Below are 11,755 nucleotides of genomic sequence, written 5' to 3' on the forward strand. Positions count from 1 at the left end.
AATTTGAGGCGCTTCCCAATTGGAGAATCTCACCCCAAATTGAAACACTTTTTGATTTGTCTCCAAAATTACTAAAAGGTTGAACTTTTCCTTTTGGTTTTTTTTACGTTTGCTTTGGACAAGGGACTTTAGAACAAGAAGAACAAGGATATATTCCCCCATTCTTTTCTACCATTACTTTCACCACTTTTCGTCTTTGACTTGGTTGACAAAGAGGTTACAGCTCATGAAGTCGTCCGCGTCATGTCATTATTTGGCATTACAGTAAAAAGACGTGCGCGAGGCAAGTCGGATTCAGCAAAGGATAAAGAGGTGAGGAACTCAACGCTTTTGTGTGGTCCGTAGAGAAAATGTAGAGGATGGGGGGAAGGAAGGAAGGAAAGCGACAAACGACGGTCGTCATTCACGTGATGAGGCCATCGCTCAGCCGCCCAAAGGAGGCCAGCGGAGGGGAGAGTGCAAAGACGCAAAAGGATCTGGCAGAGGTTTTTCCCCATTCCCCTTCAAACTTGTTAATTAACCTTTTGCGCAACTCCCCGTGTAGGAGGTTCAACAACCCCAATTCAAGTCTCCCAGCACTCGACTTGGGCCGCCTCTGGTTCCACCGTCACGACCATTGAATCGTGCTCGACCTCCCCTCACTCGATCGGCAACATTTCCAGTTTTGCAGCAACCGAGCCTTGACATTCCAAACGCAAACTATCCTTCTTCCCACCTATCCGCCCCGGTGAACGGCACAATGCAGGAAAACGGCTCACACGATCCTCCGTCGCCGACTTGGCGCGAGGACGCTCCCTACCTTCCCTTTTTGGACGAAGTGCGTGCAGCAGGCCAACATCAACGAGCCAATTCCTTTATCTCAGAAGAGGGAACATCGTTAGGGAGACGTCTAAGTTCTCGTGGCCGACGCAGTCTAAATCGTCTCAAAGCTACTCTGAACTTGGGTAGCGAGGACTCGTCAGCGTCTTTGAGTGCTGATAATGACGCTCATTCTTCTCATTCTGCAAGTACAAGCAATACCGCTGTGCACTCGGATGGACAAGAAATTGATCCAGTCACTGGTGTTGCGTTTGCAAACGAGAGGGATAATGCAGACTTCCATCGCGCATATCCCAGCATTGATGATACTGATCGGTTAATCGATGGTACGGTCACATTTTAACGCCTGTACGTGAGAATCCATCTTTTGAATTGTAACCCTTTTTCTTGTTTACCATTAGATTTTGCTTGTGCGTGGAATAAGGAAGGTCTCTTGATCCAAGGACGCATGTGGATTTCTCAGCGTCACGTATGCTTTAAAGGCTGGACGCAAAGCTCGCACATTTGTATTCAGCTTGCCAAAGTGAAAAGCATTGAAAAAAGGAACATTGCCCTCGTCATTCCAAATTCCATGGAAATAGAAACGGAGCGCGGAAAGTATTTTTTTGCGAGTTTCTTTAATCGAGATACCACCTATGACTTGCTCACCAAGCTGTGGAGAAACAATATGGTACTGTGTATTTGTCTATCTGGTGTTTTAGTTTTTGTATAATGTCTTACGGTTTTTATCCAGTCATCAACCAGCTCACGGGATTCTGCGGACGACGAGATCGACGAATCTTGTACCTGCGACGGCTTGGGTACATGTGAATCTTGCTTCACAAAGGCTAAATTAAACGGACGCCGCGGGAGCGAGGATGCGCGAGGGAGACCGCTCTTGCGTAAGCTGGGAATTGGCCAAAGGGACAAGTCATCCACCTCCGAGAACGCTAGCACCGAATCATCGCCACAAATCTCTTCTGTAGCCAAAGCTGCTGAAGTTGGCTCCCCCATTCTCACCCTTACCACCGCCGAAGGTGAAAACATTGCGCCTCCGACGCCGCCAGACAGTCCACCCCGTGCAAGATCCGAACAGCCCGCTGCACAATGTCAATGTGGCGAGGAGCACAGAAGAATGAGAACAATATTAGACAATACATATCCTGTGCGAGTTGAAGATTTGTGGACAATGTGGTTCTCACCCAAGAGTGATGACGGCGACTGGTATGGACGTTTTTTGGTTCATAATCGCAAAGTCAAAGGTGGGTCAAACAAATCAAAGGCTGTGCATTATATGTATTTGGCATTAAGAATGCATTTTGTGTAGATTTGGCGATTGGCCCATGGGTGGCGCCTGATGATGTGTCGGAGGCAAAACCGCTGCCCATACCTTCTGGGAATTCCGCATACAGTCCGTCGATGGCTGACGCTGAAGTTGGCTGGCATAGAAAATTGGAATATATCATGCCCCTCACCGGGCCGATTGGGCCTAAACAAACTAAATGCATTGTCGACGAACAAATTGTTGCCAAACAAGATGGGTAGGTTTACTCTGTGTAGTTGCAACTTTATCAATCCAGCAAAAAACTAATCACAAAGAACATCCAGCGCTATTTGCCTTCAAAGTCGCGCCGTAACCCCCGATGTCCCTTCAGGACAAGCATTCCACGTCATCACTCGAATCTGCCTCCTTCACACCCCACCAGCCAGCACTCATGTCGTCGTATCCACCGAAGTCGTTTTCACGAAATCCTCCTGGATCCGTGCAGCTATTGAAAAAGCTACACCAGAAGGACAGTCAAAATTTTTCAAAGAACTGGATTTGGCTTTTACTGCCGAATTCACCAAAAAGCATGCCCATAAAAAACACATCAAGAAACCAGTGCATCATACGATCATAAAGTCCCACTTGAGAGGGCATTCGCCCTCGCCTTCCCCATTTACCCCCTCGTCATCATTACCGCCAGAAAGGCAAGAACAACCCAACCAGCATGTTATTCCTTTGCTGTCTGGCTCCTCCTTGGAACCCAATTTGACGTTTATGGTGTTTGCTGTTTTGATTGTAGCCGTTTTGTTGTCTTTGAGTATGCAAGCTGTTGCATTGTACAAAGTTGTTGGGATTTTGGAAAAGGTGGAAGCAAGAGTTGGAGAGGCGTGTGGGAGGGTACTGTAACCATAGTCCTATAGAAGTTTTTTGTAGCATAGTCGCAAAGTTTTGTTTTTCTGCCTACATGTTTCTTGACTTGTTTTATTTTTGGCCATAAAGAAAAAACAACCAGTGTTACCTTGCTGTTTGTGCAAGCAGGAGAGCTATATTTACAACAAACGCTCCAAAATGACAAACGTTCACACAATCTAGAGTAAAACCCCCGTGCGATGTCCCAGAAGATATATAACCTTCCTCTCCCAATAAAGCGCAAATGCATCAGTGACAACAAAACAAAAATGGATTAATGTTGAGCCCATTGGATCGATTTCAGATCAATGCCTTCCTGAACCTATAGATATAAAAAAAAGTCATCAACCACCTGTTTGCAAAAAAAGAAACACCACAGAACATACCATCTCCCATAAAGGACTCATCTCCCTCAACCTTCCCACATGCTTCACAACCCTATCCACAACAAAATCCACCTCCGCCTCCGTCGTGAACCGTCCAATCCCAAACCGAATCGAACTGTGCGCCATATCATCATCGGCACCGAGAGCACGAAGCACGTAGGACGGTTCCAGGGATGCTGATGTGCATGCGCTGCCGGACGAGAGCGCAATTTCTTTGAGAGCCATTAAGAGGGATTCACCTTCTACGTAGGCAAATGAGAGGTTGACGCAGCCAGGATACGAGGCATCGGGGTCGCCGTTGCGGACAACGTGTTCGATTTGGGAGGTTATTCCATTAATAAGGCGGTCCGAAAGGGCTCTGATGCGAGCTGCGTCGTACTACAGTTCACCAAAAAAAAAAAAAAAAAGTGATAAGCTATAGCTGTTCTCGTACCAGTATACTCAAAATGTCACATACATTCATTTCCTCTTTGGCGATAGCACAAGCCGCACCCAACCCTACAACCAAAGGAGTTGGTACAGTCCCACTCCGCAAACCCCTCTCTTGTCCACCACCAGACATGATTGGCTCCAATCGTACACGCGGGCGACGTCGAACATAGAGGGCACCAATGCCTTTTGGACCATATATTTTGTGTCCTGATATGGACATGAGATCCACGTTCATGGCGTTCACGTCGAGGGGTATTTTACCGACAGCTTGCGCCGCGTCAGTCTACACATCGCAGAAAAAAAGGATTTAGGAATTTTGTCATATGCAAGGTCAAGAGATGGGGTTAACCTACATGAAAGAATACTTTTTTTGCCCGGCAAATCTTTCCAATCTCTGCAATAGGTTGGATGACTCCAATCTCATTGTTTACGGTCATGATGGACACCAGAGCGGTTTCAGGTCGGATCGCTTCTTCCAGAGTCTAACATGAAAAAGAAGGTAAGTTTCTGCGAGTACACGCCATGCAGAAATGCGTACCTGAAGATCAATCAGTCCATTCTCCTTGACAGGTAAATATGTCACATCGAAACCCTCCTCTTGCAACACACGGCAAGAGTCCAACACACATTTATGTTCCGTCTGAGTAGTAATAATATGGTTCTTCTTACTCTTGTAAAACCTCGCAACACCTTTAACACTCATATTGTTTGACTCGGTAGCTCCACTTGTGAAAATAATCTCTTTGGGATCTGCTCCAATAAGATCGGCCACTTGCTGTCGCCCCTTTTCTACACCTGCCTCCGATTCCCAGCCGTATTGATGAGTTCGTGAGTGGGGATTGCCGTAGAATTGCGTCATGTAGGGGAGCATAGCGTCGATGACTCGAGGATCCATTGGGGCGGTTGCTTGGACGTCGAGGTAGATGGGGCGTCCGTCTCGTTTCACAAGGGATTCTTCAAATCCAGAAGCTGGATGATAGAATGCTTTAATATACAGAAAGCGGGCTCTAAACAAGCAAGGTGATCTTTTGCATATCCCAATCCCCAGCACCTTCCCGCCGCCAATATCATGCAATTTGGTACAAGCATCTCCTTCAAACCCATCCAAAACAACCGATACGCACCTTCTATTGGTGTCTCCTGTGCGGTAGCAGCAGCTTGCACACGTTGTGTCGCAGTAACCAAAGTCTTCCTCGAGTCGACTACGGATCTCCTTGAGCAGTCTCGCAAAACTGTCGACGCACACCGTGGTCGCAAAGCATTGACTGCCTGTACCGTAGGACGGCCTAGGCGATACAGAAGCGACATGATTGGTTTCGTGTCTCTATTCAACCGATGGGGTAATGCCTCCTTGGGTGTGTTCAAAGAAAAACACAATGGGGTTGAACGGTTTGTTTAAAAACTTGGTGAGTCGGCGGATATTTACATTTGACGCGGCACCGTGACTTTGCATTGTGGCACGGGCAGATAATTAATATCACGTAATACGATCGGCAACGTTTGGTTTTGCATTTGTCTTTGTTTTGCTTTTGTGAATTATCAACCATATCGCATCAAAACCATGGCGAGCCCAACCCAAAGAGTACTTTATGATGGTGGGTACGGTACAAGAGGAAAAGATGTATCGATCCAATAAAGTTGATGGATATGTTTTCTTTATAGTTTTCTTGCGCAGGAATTCAACCTTTGTTTTGGTCATCTTCTCTGCTGCCATGGCGGTTGAGATTGGGACGGACACTCTTACTGATGTGATTTGGGATCACATCAATAGAGGGGTTAGTTGGTGTCTCAATGGAATTTCTCGTCTGTGTTCATAGATTTGACATTTCAATGCTAGCGGCAATGGAAAGATATTCGCAAGAGATATGTGACTGAGTAGCATTGAAGCTCGAGGTGTTCTTAAGGTTCTAATCTGGCGCAATACAATCTCTTCATCCTCAATTGTTGGACACATGTTGACACCCGGTGCTTGCACCAACACATTTGAATTTGGAATTTCACCTCCTGCCACTTCCTAATGCATATGCGCTGATTCTATCAGGTACTATCTATGTCTACAATTATATAACTAGATGTTTAACATCTTATTTCTGCAAGAGTCTTTAAAGAATGGTGCTTGTCCTCCAAAGCATATCATGGTCCGCTCCATTGGGTCCACTAAGCAAGACCGCTCCCAGTACGCTGATGCGACATACGCTTGCCAATCTTTTGAGTCTTGGTGGTCTTCCGATTTAAGAAAGAAGAGCACTCACCATTGGTTATGAATAACAAATAACAAAGGTAGAGGAAGGAATCCCAGTTGCGGATCTAACTCATTAGTCACGTGACTTCATTTAGCTTATTTTAGCTAAACGAATAGACTCTCAACCGATAGCGTTCAAGCAATCATCTTCCACATGTTGGCATCACTCGCCCAACGACATTTGAATCGTTCGTTCCCGTGTCTCCAACAGACTACCCGAATAATGACGACGAGCACCACAACCAAACCACGCGTCCTTCTCTGTCGCACCCTCCCTCCACAGTCCCTCCACCGCATCACAACCGAACCATCCATCCAACTGATTCAATCGACGGGCACATCGCGAGAAGAGTTTTTGGAACTTGCACGGGGGGTGGATGGAATATTGGTAAAGTTGACAGAAAAGGTTGATGATGAGTTATTGGATGCGGCTGGACCTCAGCTAAAAGTGATTTCAACAAGTGAGTTTGGAAATGGGTGCTTTATGGGATCCCGTATATCTAGGTCTTGATGTTTGCGCTAATTTTCCGCCCCTTCTTTTTGACAGTGTCTGTGGGATATGATCATATTAATGTACCAGCATGCAAGGCGCGGGGTGTCAGACTCGGTAACACTCCGGACGTGTTGACGGACGCGACGGCGGAGCTCACGATTGGGCTGCTTTTGGCTACGGCACGTAGATTTGGGGAAGCTTTGAGGGCACCTAAAACTGGTGATTGGCAGGCTTGGACCCCTACGTGGATGTGCGGAACTCAACTGACTGGGAAAACGGTTGGGCTGGTTGGATTTGGACGGATAGGTGTCGCTGTGGCAGAACGACTGCAGGCATTCAAACTGGGCAAGCTCCTCTATGCCTCACCTAGTGAAAAACCTCATGCAGCGGGACGGCTGAACGCAGTGCACCTCCCGCTTCCCCGGCTGCTAGCTGAATCCGACATTGTGATTGTGACTTGTGCGCTGACACCGGAAACCAAACACCTGTTTTGTACAGCAACGTTTTCCCAGATGAAATCGACGGCAATATTTATCAATACCGCGCGAGGCCAAATTGTCAAGCAAGACGATTTGATTCATGCCTTGAAAAATGGCACAATTGCTGCAGCTGGACTAGATGTGACAGATCCAGAACCGTTACCCAGCAACCATGAACTATTACAATTGGATAATGCAGTTGTGTTACCACATGTAGGTAGTGCTACGATAGAAACGAGAGAGGCTATGGCGCATCTGGCCATTGATAACTTGCTGAGTGGGCTTGCCGGAGCCAAGATGCCAGCAGAAATTTGATTAGAAAGACCGATATGGTCCTAGTAAATCCTGGAAACATATCGAATGTAGTAGAATGTAGCAAAAAGATGCTGACATGGCTTCCGTGTTGAAATGGGATATATCTAATGCTCGTCAATCCTTCCGTTCCGGGACTAGCAGAAAGTAAGTTGCAAAGGGAGACAAAAACAGTCCGGGATGTCACGTGACAAGGAACCTGCTTACTAACAAGGCTTTCAAAGTTAAGATCGACTGTTTGTCATTTCCGGAACTTGCATTTCAAAAACACATTTGCGCAATTGGGCCATCCGGGAATTGTTATAAAAGGAGGACGTTGTCCCGTCCTTTTTCTCCCATCATCAGTTTGTTTGCAAGTAGTTTCTTGTTATTGAGCCTTACACGTAAGTCTTATCGGTATCAACTTTAACAACTCGTCAACACTTTCAAAAAAACAAGCAACCTTCTTTCAAAAACCTTGTAAGTCCCAAAAAAAATGCGATTCAAGACCGCACATCTCAAACCAACATTACTCACGAAACCCCGCCCGACAGCATCTCTCCACACCACCACAATGCCCACCTACAAACCCGTCAAACAAACCGTAGTCTCAACAGCGCAACCCGAAGGCGCAGGTGCAACCGTTCGAAGAAGTATAGGCACCCACTCACTCCGAAACCTCGATCCATTCCTCATGCTCGATGAGTTTACTGTTCTTCAACCTGCTGGATTCCCGGATCACCCCCACAGAGGATTCGAAACTGTTACCTACATGCTGAACGGCGCGATGCAGCATGAGGATTTCGCTGGACACAAGGGGATTATTCGTCCAGGGGATTTACAGTGGATGACTGCTGGACGGGGGATCATGCATGCTGAAATGCCTGCATCGGATGAACCTGCCCATGGTCTCCAATTATGGGTGAACCTCCCTAAAAAGGACAAGATGGTTAAACCTCGGTACCAAGAACTCCTCGACAAGAATGTTCCGAGGGCTCAGTCGCCTGATGGGGGTGTATCGGTTAAAGTCATTGCGGGCGAGAGTTATGGAGTCAAGGCCGCGGTCTTGACCTACACTCCAATCATTTACCTGGATGTGAAAATGGAACCTGGTAAAATCTTTGAACAATCTATTCCGGAAAATTGGACGGCTTTCATGTATACCCTCGATGGAACGGTTGTGGTCGGGAGTAGTGCAACAAAGGTGGATCCGCATACCACTGTTGTGTTGGGAGAGGATGGGGACACCTTGAAAGTAGAGTCGGCTGACAAGGCCCATTTTGTCGTCATTGCGGGACAAAAGATCAACGAGCCGATCGCACAACATGGGCCGTTTGTCTTGAATGATCGCAGTGAGATTATGCAGGCGTTTATGGATTACGAGATGGGTCGAAATGGGTTTGAGGGCGCTGCAGAGTGGGCCAGCAAGATTGGAGGTCGTGGTGGAAGATAATCAATTGTAGAGCATCTTTTTAAAACTAGTTTTTATCATGTGTGTGTATGATGATTTGTAGGATACAACTATTTTGTTTTTTTTGATTTGCAAGTTTAAAATATAAAAAGAAAAATGCCAAAGGCAACTTGAATTCTCGTGAAAACGCTTACTTTTCAATAAACATCAGTTTATATTCAAATCTGGTCCCACTCACAAAAAAAAAAAAAGACAACTATGGTACAACCAAAATAAAGTTACTATTCCATTCCAAAAGTCATCCCCCCACTCACACCATTCAAACACCTTCATCGCGATGCTGGTGGACTTGTTGTTCCGTCATCGAAAATGGTGAAAATGGCATGTTCGTCCTTGAAGTTATTGTCGACAATGTTTATCAAGAACCACGTGTCCCAGATGTTTTGAATCACTTTGGCAGATTGTGATTCTGGCTCGTAGAGGCACGCCCACTTGTTCCAAAGTTCAAAGGCTTCGTCCTGGGATTTGATTCTAGTCAGATCACTGGAATACACACAAGAATTTACCACGACATATGCCCTACCTTCCACGCCATGAAACTGACAGATTCCACAATGGTTGGCTGGATGATTTCCTGACCGGGGAACACTCCCCATGTAACGGCATTGGGTGAGTCGCCTTGCGTGTTTGTTCGAAGGTCTCCCTGTGATATAATTTAGTTTTACATCTCAACGGACCAGACCACTCGCCAATACTGACCTGTTTGTTTACGGCATAGTAGGTGATGTACGGGTGGCTGCTGACCTTAGTGATAATGTTGTCCAATGCCTCTGGTGAGACAAAGAACTCGAGGTAGGCCTTTTGGTACACAAAGCCGTTTTTCGGTCCCCATCCGTAAATAGGGTGGGTGGACGGTGCGCCGTCCACCGCCGGCTGACTATTTATCGTCAAGAAGCCTTTTGAGTTGATGTCGGCCAATCGGGTACGGATGACGTCAGATTCGGGGTACAGCGGCGAATCACTCCATGGAAGAGCATTCAACTCGTTCATACAGTATTTGGCAAAAAGGTTAAAGATGTCTTTTTCCGTTTGAGGATGGTTCCACATTTGAAGGCATTCATCCGCGGGGTACTTGAGGTTAAACCCGTACCCATCAATCTCACCAAAGGCTGTCAAAATAGCAGCAAGTGAGTAACACGCACATGCAATACATCCATGGTCTCAAGTACGAACCAGGTGATCTAGCATCTCCCCATCGTCCATTAGGGAAGTCGTCCCAAGCCTCCGTTCGCAAGATGTAACTACGGGTCCTGTTCTTCCAGAAGATAGGACGGACATTCTCCTTTTCACGGTTCTTGGCCAAGGACTGAGGATCAAACTTATCAGTACAAAAAGAAAGCGGATGATATAAGCTTAACCCGCTTTGAACAAGGGGGAAAGCACAAGAATGGGCGGATACTTACCGGGTTCCAGGGAAGAGGCCTGGCAAGTTCAATGGGAGCCACAAAACCAAGGCCCTCGAGAATCAAACGGGTTGATCGCTCAAGGTTGAGGGTGTAAAAGTGGAACCCACGAATGCCCGCGTCCTTCATTGTATTGCACATTTTCACCGCCAATTTGACACCATATTCTTTTACGGCCTTATCATCGTCCTACTCATCCCATAAACTTTAGTTGGAAAACACGGAACAAGGATGCAGCAACCATGTCATACCTTGATGGGTTCCAAGTCGTCCAAAATCTCTTTAGGGACAAACGTCTTACACAGCGTAGTCATACGCTTGAAACCACCATAACTTTGAATGGGCATGATACCCGGAAGAATGGGGATATCAATACCTAAAACCAGACAATAAGCGTATTGCTAGCATTGACATTGACAGATTCCAGAGACCTACCAATGGCCCTGCATTGCTTCTCCCAGTCAAGGAACAGGTCTACATCGTAGAAAAGTTGGGTAACAATGTAGTTGGCACCAGCATCGACCTTTGCTTTCAGGTGTTGCATGTCCTCCTCCTTGTCGGGGTTTTCTGTGTGTCCTTCAGGGTAGCCTATAGCAGATACTGGTTAAATCTCGTCACAATCATTCCAACACAAAACGAAAAAAAGACACTCACCAGCTACACCAATACAAAAGTAATCGCCATATTCCTCTCTAATGTACTTGACAAGGTCCCGTGCGTATGAGAAACCCGTCTCGCACTTTGTCCAGTTTTCCTGGCCACGTGGTGGATCACCGCGGAGCGCAAGGATATTTTGTATTCCAGCCGCCTTCGCATCCCGCAACGCAATGTCAATCTTTTCTCTCGGCATGTTTGTACATGTTCTTTACGAGTGTGAGCTTGTACGTCGTTGTGTAAAAGTACTAACAACACTTTACTCACAAATGCATGCAGGTTTCCAGACCATATACTGACTGCGCGGTTGTACAGACTTGCATCGTCACATCCGAACTACTACCTCCCGCATTCCAGGTCACGTCAATGAATTCTGGGCCAAGGGCGTACATCCGTTCCTATATCCGCAACTCTTAGTCACCGTTCTACTTTCCAGTGCTCAGGCGAATTTGCACCTACCATACGGTCGTAGAGGTTGATAACACCTGTCTCCGTCTTTGGAGGGAAGTACTCAAATGACTAGAACCCGAAAAGCAGTGTGAGTCTCCCGTCGGTAAACTTGAGGGTTGATCTACAACTTACCCAGAAGCATCGCTCCTCCGCTGCAAAAAGGCACAAATAAGAGTGGATTTCAGTAAACCTCTGGAGTATGCGGTATGCTGGCCATATTCTTTCGCGCCAAACAAAAAAGAAAAACCGTCTGCGTACCCAAAGCCTTTTCAATCTTTTTTGTAATCTTCATGATGATCTACTCTTGTATTAAATGCGAGAGATAAAGATAGTATGCGTATATGTGTGCTCTGGGAAAATGTGCCAGGCAAATCAAGACAATCAACAAGGACCAGATGAAGGGAAATTGCAGCAAGCAAGACCTTTTAAACCCCCCCCCCCCCTCCCCAAACCTGCTGCGGTAAGCGCCGTTTCCGCCCC

General features: G+C 46.5%; 5 protein-coding genes across 5 annotated transcripts; 3 read left to right on the top strand and 2 right to left on the bottom strand.

Annotated features, from left to right (window-relative positions):
• The first annotated feature begins 464 nt into the window (after window positions 1-464).
• Window positions 465-3,142, top strand: SPPG_03617 (uncharacterized protein). Its single transcript, XM_016751879.1, has 5 exons — window positions 465-1,145; window positions 1,221-1,489; window positions 1,553-2,060; window positions 2,126-2,339; window positions 2,407-3,142. Exons 1-5 carry the CDS (start codon window positions 740-742, stop codon window positions 2,969-2,971), a joined length of 1,962 nt encoding a protein of 653 aa, XP_016609866.1. The 5' UTR covers window positions 465-739; the 3' UTR covers window positions 2,972-3,142.
• On the bottom strand, window positions 3,014-5,179 carry SPPG_03618 (cysteine desulfurase, mitochondrial). Its single transcript, XM_016751880.1, has 6 exons — window positions 4,917-5,179; window positions 4,331-4,761; window positions 4,146-4,274; window positions 3,818-4,075; window positions 3,361-3,738; window positions 3,014-3,296 (listed from the first exon to the last, which is right to left on the bottom strand). The coding sequence occupies exons 1-6, from the start codon at window positions 5,098-5,100 to the stop codon at window positions 3,249-3,251; spliced, it is 1,428 nt and encodes a 475-aa protein (XP_016609867.1). The 5' UTR covers window positions 5,101-5,179; the 3' UTR covers window positions 3,014-3,248.
• A 993-nt stretch (window positions 5,180-6,172) lies between these two features.
• SPPG_03619 (uncharacterized protein) lies at window positions 6,173-7,452 on the top strand. Its single transcript, XM_016751881.1, has 2 exons — window positions 6,173-6,495; window positions 6,582-7,452. The coding sequence occupies exons 1-2, from the start codon at window positions 6,189-6,191 to the stop codon at window positions 7,319-7,321; spliced, it is 1,047 nt and encodes a 348-aa protein (XP_016609868.1). The 5' UTR covers window positions 6,173-6,188; the 3' UTR covers window positions 7,322-7,452.
• Window positions 7,453-7,566: 114 nt separating this feature from the next.
• SPPG_03620 (uncharacterized protein) lies at window positions 7,567-8,889 on the top strand. The gene is made up of 2 exons (XM_016751882.1): window positions 7,567-7,777; window positions 7,852-8,889. The coding sequence occupies exon 2, from the start codon at window positions 7,872-7,874 to the stop codon at window positions 8,748-8,750; it is 879 nt and encodes a 292-aa protein (XP_016609869.1). The 5' UTR covers window positions 7,567-7,777; window positions 7,852-7,871; the 3' UTR covers window positions 8,751-8,889.
• SPPG_03621 (methylenetetrahydrofolate reductase) lies at window positions 8,889-11,704 on the bottom strand. The gene is made up of 12 exons (XM_016751883.1): window positions 11,534-11,704; window positions 11,408-11,427; window positions 11,285-11,344; window positions 11,093-11,223; window positions 10,826-11,034; window positions 10,607-10,759; window positions 10,423-10,547; window positions 10,172-10,360; window positions 9,942-10,074; window positions 9,468-9,877; window positions 9,292-9,411; window positions 8,889-9,226 (listed from the first exon to the last, which is right to left on the bottom strand). Exons 1-12 carry the CDS (start codon window positions 11,565-11,567, stop codon window positions 9,038-9,040), a joined length of 1,773 nt encoding a protein of 590 aa, XP_016609870.1. The 5' UTR covers window positions 11,568-11,704; the 3' UTR covers window positions 8,889-9,037.
• Between the last annotated feature and the right edge of the window lie 51 nt (window positions 11,705-11,755).

The sequence above is a fragment of the Spizellomyces punctatus genome, assembly GCF_000182565.1.
Source record: "Spizellomyces punctatus DAOM BR117 chromosome Unknown supercont1.5, whole genome shotgun sequence".
Taxonomy (NCBI): domain Eukaryota; kingdom Fungi; phylum Chytridiomycota; class Chytridiomycetes; order Spizellomycetales; family Spizellomycetaceae; genus Spizellomyces; species Spizellomyces punctatus.